This window comes from Fringilla coelebs (assembly GCF_963513975.1).
Source record: "Fringilla coelebs genome assembly, chromosome: 7".
NCBI classification, from domain to species: domain Eukaryota; kingdom Metazoa; phylum Chordata; class Aves; order Passeriformes; family Fringillidae; genus Fringilla; species Fringilla coelebs.
The window spans coordinates 6,628,132-6,651,271 of NC_140035.1; the positions used below are offsets into that span (position 1 = coordinate 6,628,132).

A 23,140-nucleotide genomic window follows, 5' to 3' on the forward strand; every position below is an offset into this window, starting at 1 on the left:
CAAAACGTTTCCATCTGTGGACTCTCTACCAGCTGGAGTTTGACTAAGCCCAGTCTAAGCATGTGAGAGTTGAAGTATCCAGTATTTAAGCTCCCCCAAAGGAGCTTTCCAATACAGCTGCATGGTGTGTTTTTTATTCCAAGTTCCAATTTTCATAGGTTTTTTTCCATTTTGTGACTGCAACGCAGCCCACATCTAACTCTAGCTGCTCACCATTTTACAGATGTCTCTTCAGCTCTTTAGATGTCAAAGCTGAACAACAATTAAGGGAATGAAACAGGAAGGAAAACGTTTCCAAAAATAAGCAGAACAAGAGCCTGAATGAGCAGTGTCCTCCACTAATTCATTTTGATGGTAGGAAACATTTGGAAATTGTGGTATGTTGAATAGCAACACAGAACCAACAACATTTTCACCCAATTTAGTCCAAGGGGAAGTATGCCAAGGACCATAAAAAGGGGCAAGTGCTGAAGGATATTCACATACTTTTCCTCACTGAAACAGCCATAAAAGGCTCTGCACTGCACAGTGAAAAAACCACCCTCTGTAGGCACAATGCACAGAACTCCCCAGTGAAGAGACTGGCCAAGTGGATACCCAAACCCACCTCACAAACCTCTGCCAGCCTGCAGCCTTCTGTTAGACATCCTCATTGATGCTCTTGCTTACCAGGGTGTGTGCCCTTCATTGGGAGAGGGACAATACTGCTATTTACTGACTTCTGTACTCTTCTGATTCTACAGTACTCAGTTATGTGTGGCAGCATTACAAACAAAAAAACAAAACCTCAACAAACTTAGAAAAAGGTAATGCTGAAAAAAAAAAATGAGCTGTTGCTTCTCTCCAGTGTAGTTGTGGGGTTTTTTTTCTTTAAATACATAGCAACTGTGTTACAAATGGACATTTTTTTAACAGCTAAAAAGCTGTCCTCTTTTTTTAAACTTATTTTTCCACTGCATACTGCTCCTGCATTAATTACTCTATTACTCTTGGATGCCTCCACCAAAACCTCCCCACATTCCCAGCAGCTGACAACAGAGAGCCCTTCCCTGGCTCTTGGCTGGGCTAACAAAACCTGAGGTGGGCAGAAAGGGCCTGTCAGCAGAATGGGTGCCACTGAAATACCCTGACAGCTGCCCTGGAGAAGTTTCACCCTGGACATTTGGATTTGTGCAGAGCTGCCAAGGTGATTTCATGTGGCTCCTCTTGAGGGCACTGAGTGCACACCCAGCCCCACGTGTGCCAAAGCTTCACCCTGAGCCCTTGTTCCTCATGGAAATGTTCCATCCCTGAGTGCTCAGCATGTTGGATTGGATCCTGCAGGAAGGAGAATGCTCTCTGAAGCTGCTCTTTTACCACAGTGGAGCTCCATCTCCCAGCTCCACAGTGAATTGTGCCAGGAGGTCTCACTGTGCAATTCCAGTCTCACTTTCCCTTTCTCCCAAATGTACAGGCTGCTGTAAATTCAGTGTGTGCTGTAAATCTATAGGAAAGCAGGAATTTCAAACTACTGCTGTGACAAAGCTGCTTCCTGAAAGGAGACTTGATGTAACCCATTATCCAGCCCAGGTTTAGAACAAAAGACAGCAAACAGTTCATTACTCACCTGATGTTCTGGTGTGGGACTTACCTGTGCAGAGGTGGGGCAGCAACAGAAATACCCAGCTGCAGAGTTGGAAGAAGCCCCAGAAATGCAGTTTGGGATAAAAGGCAGCTCATGGCATTCCCATTTAAGCACAAAGCAATCATAAATCCAAATCACACAAGAAAAAAGTTTATTGAAAAATAAATTCTCCCTAGTTTTTTTTTTTTCTACAACAGTGAAAACAAAGCATTTTTCTATGCCATTAAAGTACAGACATTTACTGTTCTAAAAAAAAAAAAAAATCCCATCCTATTGAACCCCAGGAACTTGGCAGTATCTGAACCACTGTGTTCTGTTCTGTTTGAATCCAACTGCTTGAACGTAATATAGTGGAACACAACACTGAAATAAAACAAAGGATTCACCTAGTAGGGGAGAAGTCAAACCAAACACCCCACAGTACCAGCCTGATCCTCAAGTCCTTGTGTCCATTTAAAACCCCTCATTGACTCCACGTTATTGTTTGCAAAAAGCAATATTTTACTTCCAGCGAATTCAGCAGGGTTTTTTCCCAATTTACACTGCTACAGGGCTTATTCAGACTCTGACCCTCTTCACCCATGAAGAAGGAGACTCCTCCAGGGAATGATGGAGACCAGAACCCAAAGAGCTGCCTCAAAGAGCACTCTGGAGAATCTCCCTGCAGTGGTCAGCTCAGCAAGCTCAGGGGGATCAAAGTCTCCAAGCCCAAATTAGCTCTGTAAACATTCCCTGATATTTTTCTTTTGGCTCTCTTAGAATCTTCAGGGTAACATTTCTCACAAAATTTACTCTCTCTTTTCCTTTTCCTGGTAAAAACTACTGCCATTTCCTCCTCCTCTCCCGCATTCCTTGCAAAAACCAAATTAAACCCACGACTCCTTAAAAATATTTTTCACTGTCACTGTACTGCAACAGACCTGATAATGAACATAAATTAGTTCTGGGTATTACACCATTAAAATTAACTGCCTTCAGACAGCAATTTAACTTGATTTATCACGTGCCTATTTGATACTTCAAACTACTCTGCAGCTGCTGGAGCCTGAGCCTGTTGCATGCACTTGATGCCCTGGATGGCTCCAGGAAATGCCAGGCATTATTTACATGCTCTCCTTAAAGCCAAGGATTTGGTGGCTCCTGCAGGACCCAGGGCTGTGTTTGCAGTGACAATACAGATGTGTTTTCCTGCACCAGAAGCAGCCACGGTGCTTTGGTGGCCATGGGGACAGCAGGGTCCTGGATGCTGCGGTTCTGTGAGCCCTTGGAGAGGTGACAGATTCTGGTCCCACGCACAGCTCACTGTAGTAAATTGCACCTGCACTGAACTGCCCAGCAGAGAGAAGGGTTTCAATCACTTGAGCACAACTAATTTTTTTAAAGCAGTTTCTGTGTGTTGAGAGTGAAGTCATTACTCATTTTATCAAAACTTTGAGGACCTGGATTTATTTATTCATTTAATAACAAACTGGCTTAGTGCTCTTGAGAGAGGTCTGCTGAATTAAAACACACTTTTATGTGTTCTAATTACATGAATATGCAAAGGATGACACTGGTAAAAATGAACAGGTCCCAGCGTGCAAGGCACATCAGCAATGGTTGCACTTTGTTGCTTTTCCTGGAAGAAAGAACAACAAATGATACCTGGGGTCCAGCCTCTGCTATTTTCAACACATTCCTAGAGTAAACATTTTACACTTGATACATGGAGTTTCTGTTTACACATTCCATTTAAATATAATTATATTTGGAAGTTACAAACTAATTTTAAAAAAACAAAAGCCCTACAGAAGTGCTTGAAAATGTGTGGATGAGATTTAAGTCACTGCCCATAAAATGGTGTGTTTTGATGTTACATTGACAGCAATATTATTAAAGCAGATCTCAATAAACTCCTCTATGTCCCTGGCCATTTCAGCTCCAATGAAAACACATCTGTCAGTGCACTGTTCTCTTGGAGTTTACAGCAATCCCTACAACAATGGGGCCAAAGGAGATGGGAAGAGATCACAAGTGAGAAGTTGAAGGCATAGCAGCTGCAGGACAAACATCACAAGGAAAGAGCCATGCCAAATGTTAGCACCCCTGGAAATAAAGACTGGGAAATCAGAAACTGATAACTCCTGGTCTGACTAAAAATAAACAATAAAAAATTATATCCTCAGACTCCCAACTGTTGAATGAACAGCAATTTACCCATGTTTTCAACTGATACCTTAATAATTAATCAGTAATATCAACTCAGAGCTGATCTATGTTGTGACAGCAAGAAAAACTGGTTGCTGATATGTGAATAATATGTCCTGGACGTGTTTGGTCTTTATCATTTAAGGTACAGTGCTTTACACTAATTAAAAAGGGAGGTCTGATTCTTTAATTTTAAGAAACATTAAAGGAGGAGTTGTGCTATCACTGAAGCCAGGGGGAGTCACGAAGTTAATGAGGCTTGGATGAGATTGTATCCAGCCCAACTCATCGCAGTTCGTTTATTTTACTGGCAAAATCTGGTCCTGAAATGAACTCTGAGCAAAAGACATACCTGAGAAAGCAATTTGGGCTTTGTTTACATGAATAGTGCTGCAAACTCAGAAATCCCTTTGCAATTCAGAGAGGCCATGCACTCTGAGAGGGGAGGGAAAGGCTTTTGTATTAAGGACAAATCAAGGATGCTGCCTGGGATTTTAAAGGACAGTGGTACAACATGACAACTGATTTGGGGCCGATGATACCAAGGGAAAATTTCAATGAGTCTGAATTCTTGATAATCAGCAAGGTGCAAAAGCTGACACAAAGTAGCTGGGAGCAGAGTGGAGCTGGGAAGGTGCAGAGTCCTGGCTCTGGCTACAAGCCCATCCCTACTGAAATCTTATCAGCAGCTGCTTTGCAAAATACTACTGCAGAAAAGTAGTAGCATAAAAAAGAAAATCCATCTGCAATGAGCTGACCAGTCCCTGCACCCTGAGAGCTGCCAGTTCAGCTGTGATAAAAGGCCAATATTCTCTGGTAGCACCAGGAACCGCCCTGTGTACGTCCATGCAGAGACATCTTTATCTGGAAAAACAACACCTCCCAAACCTCAATGTGGATCTTCAATTTTCCTGCCCATCAAATCAGCTCTGGCTGTTCCTGGAGGTTTTCTGTTATCATTGTCTCCCTGGGGAATGTTAATGGCTTTCCTTTGCTCCCTGGTCATTGAACAGACATCCTGTCCCAGCAGGAGCTCTCATGCCAAATCACAGATTCTCACTAAATTGCATTCTGCTTGCAGAAGCAATGTTTTGCAGGAATTATTAAAAGTTATAGTATCTTTTATCTTATTAAGCCTTATATAGTTTTAGAACAGATTTCTCCACTACTTAAAAACATTCAAAATTCACACCACTAAGCTGTAGAGTCATCAGCATCAGCACAATTTACCTGGAATTAGTGTTCCATTATACTTGTTCAGACAGTGTCCATATTCCAAACACACATCCAAACCCCAAAGAAAGTAAAAAAGGCACATAAACATTAAATATTTGTAGAAACATAATCTGATATGAACAAGCAAACACACTGCTGCAACTATAAATTACAAAAAGAAACATAGAAACTAAGCAAAAAATGCAAAAAGCAACTCTATTTATACATGTGCAAATCAACTTGCATATATGAAATAAATGAGGTTTTTATTGGCATTTTTAAACAGTGTGTATTTACCAACTTTACCTTTCAAAGGCAAGCCTTTTATGTTAATTTTAATAAATATGTAAATGCTTCTCTCAAGTTTTCTAATCCCGTAGGAACAAGATTTTTGAAAAAAACTAGGTCATATACAAAAATACAAAATTTTAAAACAAAGAATGTCTTGATATGAGAGATATGTTTAAAAGCTTGTAAAATGGTTTTTGTATTCAACTTTTGACATTTTTTTTTCCCATCAATCGCAGATCAATATGTTCAAATGCAGTCATGCAAAAACCTGACTTCTGAGCAAAGGAAGCTGCAAGCTCTACTGTCAGACTGAAAAGAGCAGCAGAGAGGTCCCCTCTCTGATGTCCTTGCTTGAGTGCAAGAACAGAACTACACACCTTTCTTCTTCAATTAGGAAAGAAAATAGTTATGGAACTCGGAGAGAAAGCTGCCCCCTAGCCTGAAATGTGGATATCTAAAACAGGTTGTAGGAAATAATTCAAACTTTCACCAGTCCCACATGGATCTGCCTGAGTGTTGATCTGCAGAAGGATGCACTAATTTCTCACTGCACGAGGGAAGGCGGCTGTGTGATGGGGAGCGTGTGTGGAGCTCAGCGAGCAATGCTTGCAGTCTGTGCACTTACAGTTCTCATGATAGTCTCCTTTCACAGGAATAGAGCTGAAGCTGTAGGTCTTGATTTGTTATTCTTCAAGATTAATGAGTCTTCTCTAGAGGTTTCAGTGGACATAGGATCAGAGACCACTGACTCTGAAGCCAATTGGGATGTTCTGTCCCTGGCTGAAACGCAAGCGGCATCGGTGCTGCTGTTGCATTTTTGCCAGAATGCACAATTCAGTTCAGCAGACTAGAAACAGTGCTACAGCATGAAAAAACAGAGCTTATAAAAAACTCTCCCTGCTGTGGTAAAGGCAAACTTAGCATTGAGCAAAGCACTAGACCAGAAAATCTTATAATAACAAATACCAAACCCCTCCCATCTTTAAAGGTTTAGAGGCAAAACCAAATGCAGTATGTATTGCCATGTGGGCCTTACAGCAGGGGGAACCAAGCAAACATGTATTTACAGCAAAGAATTACACTACAGCAAACCCACCTTTTGCATCCTTTATGTGCACAAGCACAAATCTTTGTTTCCAACATAATTTTGTGATATCCCAGTCCAAAATCAATTCCTGCCTGAAAAACATCAGGCTGCAGACAAGTCCCGCTCTTGCCTTTACTTTCAGCACCAGCTGGAAGTTCATACACTGCGATAGGCAGGATTTTCTAGTTGCACAAATATGCACAGGTATGCAGGGGATATTTTATATAAATACAGAATGAATTGTTGTGCCTGCTCAGACCCATTTCCAATTGTCCTCCCCCAGCTTTTCCAGGGCAGTGAAACTATGGTAAACTATATTTGTGCTGACTGAAGCAAATGCTGAGCTGTGGCAACAGGAGGGATTTTCATACCGGTTTGCGTTTGTTTTCTTTTCATACAAAAATTTTGCCTCCCATTAGAGAACCCAGCTGTTCTGTTTCTGGAGAATTAATCTAAAATACAGCAGATTTTCACATAATCAAACCCAGATCCTGTTCAACAGCTCCCACAGCCCCTTTTTGGATACTCAACAACCTCCTGTGTTGTGCAGAGGGATGTTATGGAGTGTTACAGGGTAACACTGTCAGGAGTGTTGAGGCAGGAAACCAAATGCTTGAAAAGGCTCATTCACTGCTTTAAAATTGGAATTTAAAACACAGACTGTTCTGGAGGATTTATCCACAGTGCAATAGCATCTCCCTTGCCTGGTCTTTGGTAGGTCACCACATCCATCAATATTCCCACACAGATAATGAACACTGCTTACCAGAAAAATCTGAACCAAGCAGATATGTCTGAGAAAGGAAAATGTAAAGCCTTTCATACTACCTGGTAATCTTTATGAAAATAAAAAATATCTGTGCTGATTTGAGGTTTTATTCCAGCATGGTGAGAGCATGTCCAAATTGCAAACCTACAGACTCTGACTGCAGATTTGTTTCTCACTAATCTTAACATGTCACTTCCTGACTACAAATGGTGCTATCAAGCATGTCACCTTCTGCTGAAAATAACAAAAATTACTTCTGTGAAAAGAAGGCAGTTTAGAAGAGTTAACTTGCTTCTCTCAAAAAAACCCCAAAACCCAACTTTGATTTCAATTCTGAACTCTTGATTTGTTTTCTCCTAAATTTGTAATTGGTGTGCCTGATCAAAAGGGAAGAAGAAGCAAGGAACAAGCAGTCCCCTAAAACCAGAAAAACAATCAAAGAACCCAAGAGGACTGATTAATTCTTTTCTTTTCAGTTGTCTCTTCTTACTTGTACTCCAGAAAAAAAATTCTCTTTAAAACCTAGCTAGTTGTGAAGACATTTTACATTTCTACCATACAATAATTATAGTTAGCTGAGTTTAACCTTTCTATGTCATTCAGCAACACTTTAACTACTGGAAGCTATAGCAAACTGAGGCTCTAAGGATAATATTGCTCCAATGATGCTGATACTTTTTGCTTCACACAGTATTTCTAGTAGACAGACTACAACAGAAGCGTGGGCAAATTCTGAGGATTACTCCCTAAATGGGACCAGTAAACTGTGATGAGTCCATTCCAAAAATGGTTGAGTGTTTTTGTAGCTTTTCCACACTGAGGAATGCCACAACCCCAGTGAGCTGGGCAGTCACCAAGATGTGTCACATGCTGGCAACTGCCTATTTGCTCACTTGTGACACTCTGCTTAGGCTGCTCTGGTGCAGCAGCTGTGATGCAGACAATACCTTGTTGTATACAAATATTTAATTAAACAAAAAGGAAAAAAAAAAAACCAACCTAGGCCCAAATAACTCAATAGCAGGGTACAGATCTCTCTCATTATTCCAAGTTCTTCTGAACTAAACCTTTTTGTAGCCACTCAAGCCAAAGCTGTACCCAAACCAGTGCACCTTGAATAAAACGTTAGTCCTCCTTCCCCAGCATCCCTTCCCTCAAGCACACTTTTTTCAATTTTCTACTGGAATGAAGTTGAGATCCTTTAGCTAACCATGATGGGGGATGTCCTAACTCGTTAAAAAAATAGAAAACACTTCACCCAAACAACAAAAACGAAGTTTGATGGGTCTGGAAATTTTCTACAACTATTCTGTGCAGTCATCTTCAAACCACTGTCGAACACGAGACTCGTTTCTCTTCGCAAACAGCCGAAGGAATCTGAAGAGTGCCACTGCAAATGTCCTTACAGGAAGAAAAGATCAGTTACAGCTGTTTCTTATGAATCCCTCCTCTCTTAGTAGACAGTTCTGCCCAGCAATGATAGCTCTGCCCGCAGTGGAAAGCCTGGACCAAAGTGCAGGAAGTACTAAGGAACTCCTCCGAAGGACTCTCGCTGTCCCCAGCTGGGAGCAGCCCTGCTGCTGCTATAGGCAGTCCTTGCAGAGTGCAACCTGCCCCTTGATATAGTCCCTGCAGGGGCAGATCCTTCTGTGGGCAGGGTGGGAGCCAGCACAGCTGAACAGTAGCAGGTCACCTTGGAAAACACAGTGCTTCCTCCTTGCATCAAAAGAGGGGACCAGGATATCGTTTGCAGACTCCATGGTGAGACATTCGATGTTATACCTAAAAAGCAAAGCATGTGATCTGCATCACACCTGGGGAGTTTTCAACCTTCCTCACTAAAAACAACAAACCCTTCTCTTCTAGATCCTAAACTGAGTGCATTTACAAGCGCAGCTTTCCAGAACTTGAAATCTGCTGGACAGATTCTCTCTGCAGAGGGCAGTGCAGCCTTTACAGCTTTACTGTTTCCTGAAGATTAATAAAAGAAGTTAAAGAGAAAAAACTGCTTTTGACTATTCCCCAAAACCTAATATTTAAATACACCATGGATTTTCAGTAGGACAGACTCAAAGAATCTGAAATCAGGAGATATTCTCTTTAATTTCAGGAAGTCTCTTCCCCAGGGAAGCCCCACAGAGCCAGGCAGCCCTGGGTAGCTGGAGGTGGGTGAGCTGGACTGTGAGGATGAGGGATGCTGCTCCTGGGCTACAGGGAACAGGGCCTGCAGCTGCCAAGAACCAGCCAGCAGAAAATGAAAAATGCCAGTTGCCATTTGCTGACCACAAAGCTTAAGCACCAGGGCAGCAATTCCAGCAAAACCTTGTTTTTCACTTATTCTGGAAACATTGGTAACTTTCAGCATTTAACAGACGGGTCTTTTTCCACAGGATTATGATTTTGTCTAGACAGCTAGAAAAGAAAGTTTTTATATGAGCTGCTTCTGAACTTCACTGCAAATTACAACTTTTTAAAGAAAGTACAACCCCCAAAATCTTTTACAATGTAATTTAGCAAAAAGTGTGGATGGAAAACCTGGAAAGCAGATTCCCCAGCAGCCATTTTTGGGAGCCTGGTTTTGAGGACTTTTTTTTTCACTCTGAGAGGAACACAGACACATTTCCAAAGAGCACCCAAAAGCAGCATTCCTTTCCTTAAGGCACAGCTGGTGAGTTTTACACATCTGCACCAACACCTCCAGTGTACCAGGGCTCACAATCCTCGACCCAGGACAATGGTGACAGAAGGGTTCTGTGCTCCTGGCAGGTGCTCTCAGCACTACACACACTGCACAAAGCACTGCCAGCCCCTCACTCACAGCCTGCTGCAGCCAGGGCTGCTCTCCCCACCCTCCCTTCTCACTGAAGTTGTGCTTTAAATTCCAAGTGTGGTAAAAATCAGTTCAATAAAGAGACCAAACAACATCCTTGTGCTAGAAATACTTACCTAAGCAGAGCTTTGTCCTTGTTAAGATGCTGGAAGAAGGAAGGCTCACAGATGAGTTGGCTTTCCTGACAAACTTGCTTACAGGATTTTCCAGGTTCAGCAATTTTGACTTGAAGGGCACTTAATGGGGGCCACATCACCTGCCCGTGACAGAAATCCTGCAGTGACAGATCATGTTCAGTTATGATGGGTTCAGACAACATTTCACAATACACAGATTGTGTTTTAACATTTGGCAACTCTCACTCAAAGGTGATCAAATAATTTGGGCCTGGTCATGGTTTGCTTCCTCTGGATGAAATGAAAACTTGTGTGACCTGATCCCTCACTGTGACCCAAAAGCCCCAGATTCATTTACCAGTTCTCAATATCAGCTTGAGCTTTTTCCATTCTGTTTTGATTTCCTCTGCTGAAGGAGGAAGTTTCCATACTTCCAGGTGTAACCACAAATGGAATGCTATACAGTCATGGATCACAAAGTGTCCTGAGTTGGAAGGGACCCACAAGTTCCAAGGTGAGACCAAAGGAGGTGTCCTCCTTCATCTGTCTTTTCCTGCTCTTGGGTGAATGCTCTCCCTCCCTTTGCCAAGCTCTGGGCTCAGCTGACCCTCTGCTGAGCCAAGTCAGTTTTCTGACCTCACAGAGTCCTGCCTGAACATTTTGTGCTGGGTTATCAACTTCTCTGCTTGCCACATCTTTCAAAGTCAGTGTGGTTGCTCCCTCAGCCCAGCCTGCATCTTTATTTCACCAATTATCATTTAACCATTATTTAACTTCATTTAACCATTATTATTGAACCAATGCTTTATTCCAGCATCTTTGTTCCCATTTCAAGCTTGTGCTGCTTCCTCTGTTCTTCCTGCCTTCACCACAAACTCATCAAAACAAGGTCTCAATCTCTATTTTTGCTTTTTATTTTTGGTTCATCTGACATGATAATTAGGCAAAGTGCTAAGTACATGCAGCTAAAAATTGTGCTCGAGCATCCTGGGAGCTGTGAAACACCACCAGCTTTTGACAATTAGTCAAAGCAATGAACAAAATTACAATATTCTGTGGATTTCTGAGAAGCACAAGGGAGAACTTAGCCCTTGGGGGAGGGCCAGAAGGAAGAGACAGGTTTCAGCCACAGATGCCATCTCTTGTCTTTTTCTCCCTTACACTGAGCTCCATTTCTTCCTGAATGACAAAAACTCCCAATTATGACTAACTTGGGTAGAATAATCAAAAGCAGTAGTGATACTTTTACAGGGTTTGTCATCAATACAGAAGCAAAAAGCTTAAAGGTTTATTGGCAGGAAAGTAGGAATAGCTCTGCTGTGTTAACTGCCCTTCTGACCTGGAGCTGTGTTATTCTTCAGGACTGTCTTGAATAGCACCCACCTTCAAAAATACAAGGGCAGACAGATGTCCAGTGCCCTTGAAAGAAATGCTGGCAATTAAATGACATATCAGAGATAAAGGTTATTCCTATCTCTGCTCTGCAGCAGCCAGAACAAAAGGCAGAGCTGGCTACTGCAACAGATCTGGCTTGGGCAGAAGTCCAAGCAAACACACAATTTCTAGAAACCAGGATCCCATGTAAATCCCTGCAGTTTATTACTCAACTGAGCATCTTCTGCTGCTCTCAGCTGGCTGTAATGCCCAGGGACCAAAAGTCCTTTAAGTAACTGGGTTCCAAATCATTTAAATCTTTATTGATTGAAACTAAATACTTGAAAAATCTGCCCAGAGGCTGCAATTCTGCCCAGAGACTGCAATTCCATCAAAAAGTACCTCTGTATTTAAGTGATTCTTCTTGATCCAAAGCTTTTATGTGTGTACACAGCTAAGGAAGTCACATACACACTGAAAAATTGCTTTGCCTTTCTGCTTTCATATAATGCCAAGGTCTGCACAGCTACTATTCCCACTTGGACAGCAGCAACACTGAGAAGCTTTAAAATGGAGATGGTCCTCCCTTTCCAATATAATCCAAGAATCATCCAAAACAAAAGTTCATACCTGTTTTTCAATAAAGGCATTCATCCTCTGAAGCATTCCCTCACAGGTAAATTCATAGGGCAAATAAGGGTCAATCTGTGGAGACAGTGTGTTAAGGTTAGAGGGGTTTTTGTTTCAATCAACTTTGTTGTGCACTCTGTGGCAGCAGCTTCTGGTCCAAATACTCCATTACAGCTTGAGTAGCAACAAAAAGTACTAATAAACTCATTAACAAATTAGAATTTTACAAAACCATAATCAGTTTTAGCTGATTTTTCTCCATTTAAAAGGCAATAAGAATTGCTCCATGACTATCTTTATGGAAACTCAGGGTACACTGCAAAGTGGAAGATGTAAGGCTAGTCTGAGACCCTCTGGGATTCCAGAGCTCCTGCTTTAACTAAGTTTCAGTTCTGAAGCTGAAGTGACAAAACAGAATGTGATACCTTTGAAAATTCCTTCATACTCTTCCCCCCTTGAAGTGCCCTCATTGCCATTCCTCCCTGTAAGTGCACAAGCACTTCTGTGGCAATCTCAAGGCTACAAACTCAGAGTGGAGCAGTGCAGAGTCTGCAATGCTCCAAGAATCAACAATGAAACTTCCTCACTGAATGCACAGGAAACACAGTTTGCTGTATAATTCACATGGGAAATTCTCATTTCTATACAAATTCACCCACTCATTTTTTTCAAGGATCTGACACATCCAGTACTAAAACATGATACCATAGATATGGAATAACCATTTTTTCTTCACTATCCTACCAAAATGCAGCACTCATTAGATTAACATTAGGAAGCACTGTATGTGCAGTACACACTGCACCCTCAACTGCTGATAGCAAACTGAAGACACATTTCTCACCTTTTGATTCAAAATTGATTTCACAGCCTTCTCAACCTCAGAAAGATCATTGATGTCCACAGTCCACACATGGGGCTTCCCAATGTAAACTTCAGCATAGGGATGCTGAGATGTCAACTGAAAGAAGAAATTATATTGGTAAAAATTAATGTGTAGAGATATCCTTGCCTCTCACTCTCTTAATCAGACTTGGATCAGTCAGAACACAAGAGTCAGCATCATTCCTTCTGAGTTACTTTCAGATTTTGTCTTTAGAGTGTGAATTTAGCTGGAAAACTGAAAATCAGATAACACAGCTCACCAGTCAAATATGTGCACCTCTAATTTGTGGCTTCAAGCCTCACAAAGATCCACATCCCAGAAGACTTGATGTTTACTGAAATTACTTGCACCATGACCCTGCTTCCCCACAGCTCATTCCCAGAGCCACCCTCCTTCTTCACAACCTCTCACTGCCACAAGTCCTGCTTAGACCTGCATGGCTGGCTCCCAGAGATGTCATCCTCACCCTGCATCCTTCAAATGCCAAACATTTCCAGAGTTCTGTGAGCAACAGTGAAGAAAGAGTAATTTTTATAACCAGGGATGAATTCTGACTCTCATGACTGAGCGTAGAAGAGTAATGTGACCTCACCAAGAGTGATAACCAATATTTTACTCTCCACTTGGTCAGAAAACAATATCAATGAATGCCCAAGAGGGTAACTAAGAAAAGCTGTATCAGAGTTGCTTTCAGAACTAGCAGGACAGCTCAATAAGTATTTTTGTGACTGTTCTCACCCAGGAGTGAGAACATGCACATGAACACACAAAGGGGAGCAAAAACTACAGAAGGGACAAGTGGTTCACACCAGCCTCAGAAAAAAACTGCATTTTCAATAAATACCAAAAAACCCCACAGGATAGGCTGTTTATAAGCAGTGTTTACACAGCTGCCTCTTTATGCTGTCGTTAGGATAAAAAGACACTGCAGAAGATCTGAAGCAGGGTCTGTTGGGAAGAACCTTCTCCTGCACTAGGAGATACACTCTACTTTTTTTCTTCTGATCTGCCAGAAACTGTTGCATTCACAATTAAAAAAACCCATTAAAAATAGCCATTGCATTTTGCTTGTGGAGAACAGCAACTTGCAATGGTTACTTTATAAAAGCAGAAAGGCAAACTTCAAATTCTTGTATGGATAATCATGTCACAGAACCACACAAGCTCTTCTTGTTCTTCTTTAGCACTTGAGGAATGGGGGGAAGCATTTAAGGGTTTTTTAATCCCAAAGAACCAGCACATGGATTACTGGCAGTTGGACCTAAATGCAGTTGTGAAGACCAGTCAGAGAAATGGCTGCTCTCAGGACAGGTCAGCAGGGCATGTGAAGGCAGCAATACTGGATATACATGATATACTTTGGACTTGAGCAGTCAACAGGGATTATTTTTCTGTACAAGTCAGGTACACAGCATTTCTGTTAGTGCTGACACATGCCATCAGGATTTCTCATGGCATTCCAAGCCCTGAAATTCCCACAAAGCACTTAGATGGGTTCAGATTATTTACTGAGCCTGACCAGTTATGGTGTTTGGGCAGAGAACAACTGGAAATGACACAAAAACTGAGGGACTCACAGAAGAAAAGTCTTGAGAGGCGTCAAGCTCAAGGAAAAAGTTTAAACAGCCTTTTATTCCCTTATTGCTGTCTCCTTTGTTAGCAACACAGCCTGAGAGAAGGGGCAAGCTTCAGCTTGCACAGGACATGAATTCAGTGTATAACAAGAAAGGCAATTACAGCTGTGGATCATAAAATGATAAGGAATTTTGTTTTTATGTTCCTGATTGAAAATGGGAAACTGTCATCTGCTTATCAACCAGCTGGTGCTGCTCAGGACACAATTTATACAGCCCAAGCATAACCTGAATCATCTGCATGTTACCTGAGAGCTTTCCCACGATGTAAATACATAAAGAATATTTGTACATACACCTGTGAGCAAGCCATGGCCACAGACATGAGTGCTGATGTCAGAAATGGCTCTGTGACTATTAAATGTTTACAAGTATAGGCTGAGTTTTACCTACACTGTATAAAAGAAAAATATTCCAAAGTCAGTGCCAGGATGAGGGGTTAGTTTACTTAGCTTCAGTCTTCTTTCACTAGAGCCTAAACACACTGACTGTTTTAAAAGCTTGGAGTTTGGTTTTCCTGTTTTCTTCAAGAGTCAGTTCTGCAAAAGTCTTCAGCATTTAACCACAACCACAGTGGGTGACCATTAATAACTTAACTCAACAGTGCCTGAACGGGTCTTTTCTGAAGAAAAGACTCTTTTCTGAAGAAAAAAAAATCCCAAACCACACATAACCACCCACAAATGCCCTTTTCATAATTTGCTTAAACACCTATTTACTTCCTGCACAGCACACTGCAATGTCTGTTTCTTCACCAAAATAAAACCACTTTCAAATGATGTATCAAAACTACATGATCTGTTCCTGGGCAGAACATCAGGTTTCCAAGTGAAACTTCAGTTTATGATGTCTCAGTAAGAAGTAGCAGAATGTATCTAAAGCAAACCTAGAGATAAAGACTGAAGTGCTAACAACACCATTTTAATTGTCCTACAAAAATAAGGACTGATACTCCCATCAATAACAAAGAAAAAGCAGCTGCACACTCTGGCAATAAACCTTGAGCATTAATGCAATTTCTTTTACACTCTGTTACTACAAGGAAACCCACAAGCATTTTCAGCAAAAAAATTATCAATATTGGCAGAGCTTACCTCTCGGAGTGTAGGTTTGCCTTTGAAAAAATCTGTGTTTTTGCTACTTTTTGGTGGGTTAAATCTTAAATTTAGGAAAGCACATCCATTGGCAATAGCCTCCAAGGGAGCTGGCCCTTCATATGGAAATCCAAGACCAACAAAGAGCTGAAAAATACATAACAAGGGATATTTTATTTTTTGTTATTCCCAAAAAAGCTAAGAGCAAGCTAAAAAGAAACAAAACCACACTCTAAATGTACCAGCCTGAAGAAAATGCAATACTAAAAAGAAAATGGAAGAAATTCAGCAGCTCACCACCTCCCACCCAAGCAGCAATGGAATGTCCTGTAAAACACATTTGACAATCATCATCTGATAAACCTGAGGTGGTTTCTCATGGAGCTGAGGCAACAACAGACCCTTTTAGGGATTTTTTTTCGGGCAGGGGGAAAAATTGGTGGTTTGATTGGTGTTGAAGTGGAGCTGCTGGGGCTTTCCTACAGGCACAAGCTCTAAAGCATCAATCTCCAGGAGCAGCTGCACCAGTGTTTTCCCCACTCCCAAACTAGCCAAGCTTTGCCAACACAGCAGCTCCTGGTACACTAATTAAACCTCCTAATTAAAACGGTAGGTGGCAGCAAACAGCAGCTCACCACACTGCAGCGAGGCAGTGAGAGGCTGCAGGGGCTCAGAGGGCTCAGCCTTCAGAGGGTTCAACACCTCCGAGGGAAGCCAGAGCAAAAATCCAGCCCAAAGCTTTTCCTCCACCAGCTGAGATTCCAGGTGCTCTAGAAAAGGCACTGCTCTGCTCCAGTGAAAACACATTAAATGGTTTTTTTGAGTTGTCTGAAAAAATGTTGACCCCTTTCTTGGCCAAACATAATGAAACCTCCTGAATTAAATATAGAATTCTTCACCTTCATTTGAATGTTTGTGTATGGTGGGGGAACTACAAGCTCTGAGCTGGAACAGCAATTTCTCAGTAGTGCTGCATAACAATGTGTATATTTATATCTATATATATCTACTGCTTTTATCAGGAAAATAAAGCACAACCTTCATAACTATGAGAGTCATGCAATCAGGACACAGATTCAAGGAGGTCAAGGCATACTATTCTGCATTAAATCTTGTGCAACACAGAAATGAATCCCAGTAACAGAACATTCACAGCTGGAGGCTCTTCCTAGGAGCTGATCCTAACATTGATGCATAAACCTGTAGTCAGCCCTGTCGTGCAGAGGCATTGCAGCATCAATCCTCCCCAACCCATGGCAACAACAGTATAAATTCAGAGTTGGCTCATTTTAGAAAAGCAAGTTAACACTTCTCAGCATAGCTGGGGACATGCAATTTGCACTGCATGGAGCTGAGTATTCTAATTTCAGTTCTCAATATTCAGGTTAAAGAAGTTGCAAAAAGTTTCTCAACTCTGTCACAGATTTAAATCTTAGAGAAACTCTCCAGTGGCTGATAATAAAAAGATCTGGAAGCTATTTCTACTAAAGACAAATTATATAAATTCTGGTTTTACATATGGCATAAAATATACCAGCTTTCAGTCAGAGAAATGCATACTACATATAATCTCAAAAGAGGGAATTTAAAAAAAGGTAATCTGTTGAAAATAATGAATTAGGGACATGAAACCATTTCATGCAGTCTGCACATAAAATATTATTTATTTAAACTTCTCCTTAGTTCAGGCAGAAAACCAGCTGAGAACCAGCAATTAAACCTATCTGAAGTATTAATTCCTCCTATGATCCTGGGTTTGTCTGTTATGTAGGGAATGCTGGGTTGTTTGCTTAGTTTTGCACTTTTTTAATAAACTGCTGCTGTGCACTGCTGAGTTCTGTGTCTGACTGGTCCATTTATTTGGGAGGAAGCTCCATGGGAAAAGAAACATGGGTTTGTGTTTTGACAGCACTGAGAGCACTGCCATCACTTAATCTATAATAAATAGCTTACCACCTGTTTGCCATCCATTTTCCAACCTCACCTCCAAGCAGCACTGTTCCTCTGAAGGAAGAAAGAAGGATGTGTCTGATCCCTAGAAAAGGGGGTGTGTGTGTGCTGCCTGCTGGCCTGAGCTTGCAGCCTGGCTCACAGCTGCCTGCAGCCCCTCAAATGCTTCTTTCAGCCCTTCTATCACCCTCCAGCACATCACCATCAAACCAGCTGAAATTCCCAAACTCAGTCCAGACCCTTCTCCAGAAAATTGTCCCTTATAAAGTGTCCTTGCCCATGGCAGGGGGTGGAACTAGATGATCTTTAAGGTCCATTTCAGCCCAAACCATTCTGTGAATCTCTCTATGATTAACCTTCCTTGGTTAGGAAGTCATTATGTTTGTCTGGTATAAAGAGCAAAACATTTCTTACCTGCCTCAAGAAACTCACATTCATTATGATTAAAAGAGCAAGTATTAGAGAAACACAGGCCTTTTCTGTAACTCACAATGCTCTCATTTGCTAATCCTTTGAATTACATGCAGTTTGTTATTTCCATAAAGGCTAAAACAATCTATCAAGGTACTTCCTAAGAGTATGCAGCAAATACTGCAAGTCACTAACTGAAAAAGAACTGAAAAAAAGAAAAAAGCAGACATAACAGTCAACCATTTTCAGGTACCAGTGAAGCAAACATCATCCTCAGTACAGATGAGGCTGTGGGGAAGACAAAGCTCTGTCCCACAGAGTGAAGATTTAGACCAGGCTGTGCTTCCCTAATTTGTGATGTACACAAACTAGGTGCAGGTGCTGACTATGGCTCTTAGGGTAATTTCTCATCAGCTGGAGGCTGGTAACCCAGTCCACCATGGGAAGGCACCTGCACCCTAGGGCTGAAGATCCATATTGCAAAACTCCAAAAGTGACTGTGTTGATAACACCACAGTGGGAACACCTGGCTAAAAATATTAGTCCAGATCTCACTCTGTTAGCTGCAGCAGAGCTGCTATGCAGAGGAGATTTGCTTTATCCTTTACTGGTTGATTAGTGCTTGGAAAAAATTCATAATCTGTTTTTGAGCATTTTTCTCACCTTTCCAATGTTTCTGAAAGCTAAAGCCATTATTTTTCCTAGACAGCTCTAAGTGGGCACACGGCACGTGGTGATTGCCAGGAGGAAGCTGCACTGTAAAAGTCTATTTAAAAGAGATAACTGCCAACAAGTACAGGAGTAGAATGATCACAGAAACAGCACTGTGGGGTTGGTTTTTTTTACCCATTCCTTTTTAGCAAGGTCTGCTGCCCCAGCTTGTCTGTGCCTGTAGGTCTACATGGAGCAGAGAAGGGGATTTGTGTCTGCAACATCACTGGCTCAACTTGAGTAAAGCTGAAACCCTTAATAGTTTGGTTTTCATAACAAAGGCTCCTCAGGAACCTTCCCCATCTTTGTAATGAACTGAACCTCTGGTTTGGAATGTCAGACTTTTGAGTTGACCACCCAGCATCGCAGTAGCCAAGACACCACTCTTCTTGCTGTAATGTAAGGGGTCCTCTCACAGTGCAGCAGGCAGCAGTTAAGTGGAAACATTTCTGACACAAAAAGTGACTCACAACCCCTCTCATGAAAAGTAGCATGGGTGTGGTTTTTTTTTTTTTTTTGGGTGGAGTTTACAGCACCACATCATACTACTATTAATATAAGTAAACAGTCTTCCTAAATTATAGCCAAAAGTATAAAGTAAGGACTGAATGCTTTACTGCTTTACTTCCCTGATTGTAATTATGACTAGCTGAACAGTTAAGAAAAAATTTCATATTCCAGAGAGCAAATGCTCTAGTTTCACACAGAGAAGTGTTTATCTTCTCTCCCTTTTCTAGCATTACTGCACTTTATTCAATTTATTCTGTCAGGTTGGTAGGTTTATCACCACTTTAATATGCCTCCTTATTCAACTTATATATTCTCTTCTAAACTCCAGAAAGAGGAGTATAGCAAAGGTTAACTATTTTTCTATATTCTTCTCATCAATACAAAATACTTTCTGCAAAAGTCAATCCTTTTGTGATTCAAACAACTTGAGAATAGAATCACTAGGTAAATATCTTTTCAGCTGATTTTATGAGGTGTAAATATATATTCCTTCATAAAAGGCAATATGAGGACAAAGTTGGCTTGCCTGTGTATGTGTAAGCAGGGTGTTGCTCCTACTTTTATTAATCCCCATATAGAAATTGCAAAACCCACTTAGTAAAAGAATTTGAACTCTGAAAAATTCACAGTGACTTGAAGGAAAAAGTTTCTCAAAAGGAGAAATACTTCTCAAGAATTCAACATTGGTTTCTCCAAGAGAGACTGGTCCAACTCCTCCAGCTGCCCACTTGGCAGGGGGCCCTGTGAGTGTGCAGGAAGGCTGCCAGCTCGCCTACCCCATTCTCCTCCAACGTGATGAATGGCTTTACATCTCCTCATTAGGAACTGCAGACATGGCTCCTTTTTGTCATGCTCCACACAGCTGAAGCAGCCATGATGAATCTCAAACAGCCCCTCCTGCCTGCAGAGCTCCCTCCCTCTGAAATGTGCTGCTTTCCAGCACACACAGAGCGAAATGGCAGCTGCACGCTGCCTGGAATAACCGCGTCCTACCGCCGACTGCAGGGACCAAAGACATTTTGGGAATGCAAAGCTCTGATTAAGAATCACAGGACTGAGCCCTCACCTACTGGTATTTTGCTGTCTAAGGACAAAGTGAAGCAGTGCAGCATAAGCTGACACTTCTGACTAGGCTGAACCATGTGATTTGTTAAATTGTTATTTAGCTCTCCCTTTCTGAAAGCCAGAACATTTGTCAGCTGACCGAACAAAAACCTGCTAACACAGTACCGAAATCACAACCAATGACAGATAATTCTTGCCCGTGGTCTCAACACATCTGAAGGTTTCTGGAAGTTTAGGTTGCTGTCTCCTCATGATGCTCCAGAGGAGTATTGCACCCAGCCTGGAGTTGTGGCCCTAATCATTCACACACCTGCAGCACAGGGACAGTCTGGTGACAAAACCCATCACTAAATTCATTAGAGGACTCTGGCCATGCTGATTAGTGAATGAAGTGATTATGATTAAAAAGTGTCCTTGAACTTCACTGTTCAGGACACATATGGGGATCCTCCAGGCACAAAGCTCCTGTTCAAGTCACCTTGATTTTTATGAGAAACCTGCACTTATTTTAGCAATTCAACCCATGATGCAGCTGACATAAACACAACTGACCCACATAGGCAGCAGATGGCCACTGGTGACAGGTGAGCAGTGTTTTGTAAGCTGTGTTCAAGTATTGCCTCTTCAAGGGTATCAAAATCTGGAACTGTGAATATGCAGGCAGCAAGAAGACTTGGAGCAAGTGTGTCTGTTGATCAACACTGACAGGTAACCATATGCTGAGGCAGAACAGCCAGAGTACCTATGACACACCAAAAGAACCCCCAAAAGCCACCCACCCCAATCCCCCTCCAACTGAAAAGTCCAAAACATGAGATGGGAGACCTCAGTTTCCACTTTCAATCCCAGGATGCTGCTGTTTTACTTTTTCTGTTCAATTAGTTACATTGAAACTGTACTAGACAGGAATAATAAGCAAAATGCATGATGCAATAAGCCATATTTAATTTCATTTCATTGCAAAATCAGAAATACATTGCACTCTCATTTCCATGACAATACTTATGTATTAGGAGAAGCAGATGGACTATTAACAGCTTATCATCAAGGCAAAGTTTTGTTAGCCTGGCTGCATCCTAAATAAATAATTTCCTTAAAAGGAAAACAGCTTTTGTCATTTGCAAACCTGCTAACAAAAGTTCAGAAAAGCCATATAAAAATACTGCTTGCAAATGTAATTTTTAGGACCCTGACTTCCTGATACAGGGTTCTGAAACACATCAATGATTTTCCACTAAGAAATGAAGCAAATTCTGAAAATTAATTTCCCCAATGTTAAGAAGGAAAAAACCAACCATAACCAATGCATAACAACAGAATAAAAATCATAAAAATCTAAAATACTCTAGGACTCTGACAACAGTACAGCACAGATCCATGCTTTTCACCAGATACTTTTTGTGAAAAATAAGCAATTTACTATCTCAGAAGCACTTCATAATCCCAACTCAGCCTCTTCTATCTGATGCTGCAATTACTGCTCAAAATCTGAGTGGAAGTAGTCTGCTCCCTCCTGTGTCACAAAATCCATACAACTAAACTATGTACCTAACACATAGCTATCAACTTGAATTTGTCCTAAAGTGAATGTGTCTTTACACTGCATCTTAGAGCACAGCAAATATAACCAATAACAACTAGATGAGACATCTAGTGAATACTGAAAAGCAAGGTTTTAAATGTGATACATGCAAGATGGCTGATGGAAAAATTAGAGAAAGGCTTAGTTAAGCATAACTATTATATGAACTGGCACTTGTATAGGGACTTCAGTAATTCTACAGGAAGTCCATTTGCTTATTTTACTGTTTCAGTGAATAGAACACATGTTTTTTTAGGAGGCAGTCACTGTTCAAGCTTGGGGGTTATTACAAGGTCAATATTCTTCCCACATTATGATTAACACAGGGATTTCATACTCCAAAAGCTGTGTAATCTCAGATTATCTGTGACGAAAGCAAATGTTGACTTTTTAATATGCAACATTATGTGTACCTGCATGCATCAAGCACATACACACAGTGGTTGCACTTAAAAACTCATAATTTACCAACAGCTGTCACACAGAGATGTCAAATTACCATAATTTTCCCAAGTATTTCAAAAAGGAGATCTCTGCAGTTGTGTGGGAAGCCTAAGAGGTGCTTGCTTTTTTCTTTTCATTTTTTTAAAAGAGATTTTTCTGTGGAAGTGCACAGCAAGAAACTATCAACAGTGGTGCACTTCCACAAATTTTGCTAATTTTAAACACACAACCCCCTTCTTTCATCAGCTTCGAGTTAAACATCCTATTTAAATGTAATGTACTGAAGTGTTTGAATGCCACAAAGATTCTGGGAAGGCCAGAGAATCCCAACAAAACCGTGGGGACAGAAGTTTTTTTCCATGTATATCCTGTCCTTCATCTTGAGTTCCTTGACTCTGGGGCCACAGGCAAAGCTCATCACAGCAAGCCAGGCTCCTGGGCTCCCTCTCTGTGCCCAGCTGAGGCAGAGGCAGGACAGGAATGGCAAATGAAGCTCTGCTTTTGTCCCTGAGAGAGCAGGGTGGCTCTGGGTTAGAGTCACTGGGAGGGCACAGCCAGCCAGCGGCTGTGCAGCTTTTGGGTGTTACCTAACCTTGACCTCAGGCATGTCAAACACAGCACATTCTCAGCTGATAATCTCCTTGAGCTGAAAATCACATCCAAGAAAATGAAAAATGCATTTATCCCTGTTTCTCAAGCTGGTTCTTAAATGGGACTGTAGGTTGTCATC

The 23,140-nt window shown here is 41.4% G+C and overlaps 1 protein-coding gene across 2 annotated transcripts in view; it reads right to left on the reverse strand.

Annotated features, from left to right (window-relative positions):
* Nucleotides 1–1,764: 1,764 nt before the first annotated feature.
* MGAT5 (alpha-1,6-mannosylglycoprotein 6-beta-N-acetylglucosaminyltransferase) overlaps nt 1,765–23,140 on the reverse strand; it is a 69,478-nt gene continuing 48,102 nt past the window's right edge. The window contains exons 12-16 of one of the 2 annotated variants that reach the window (XM_084209046.1): nt 15,738–15,884; nt 12,968–13,084; nt 12,124–12,198; nt 10,120–10,277; nt 1,765–8,955 (exon numbers count right to left, since the gene is read on the reverse strand). In XM_084209046.1, the coding sequence (XP_084065172.1) occupies nt 8,757–8,955; nt 10,120–10,277; nt 12,124–12,198; nt 12,968–13,084; nt 15,738–15,884 (696 nt within the window). In that variant the 3' untranslated portion in view covers nt 1,765–8,756. The remainder of the gene's footprint in view (nt 8,956–10,119; nt 10,278–12,123; nt 12,199–12,967; nt 13,085–15,737; nt 15,885–23,140) is intronic. The other variant, XM_084209047.1, reaches the window with a different exon arrangement.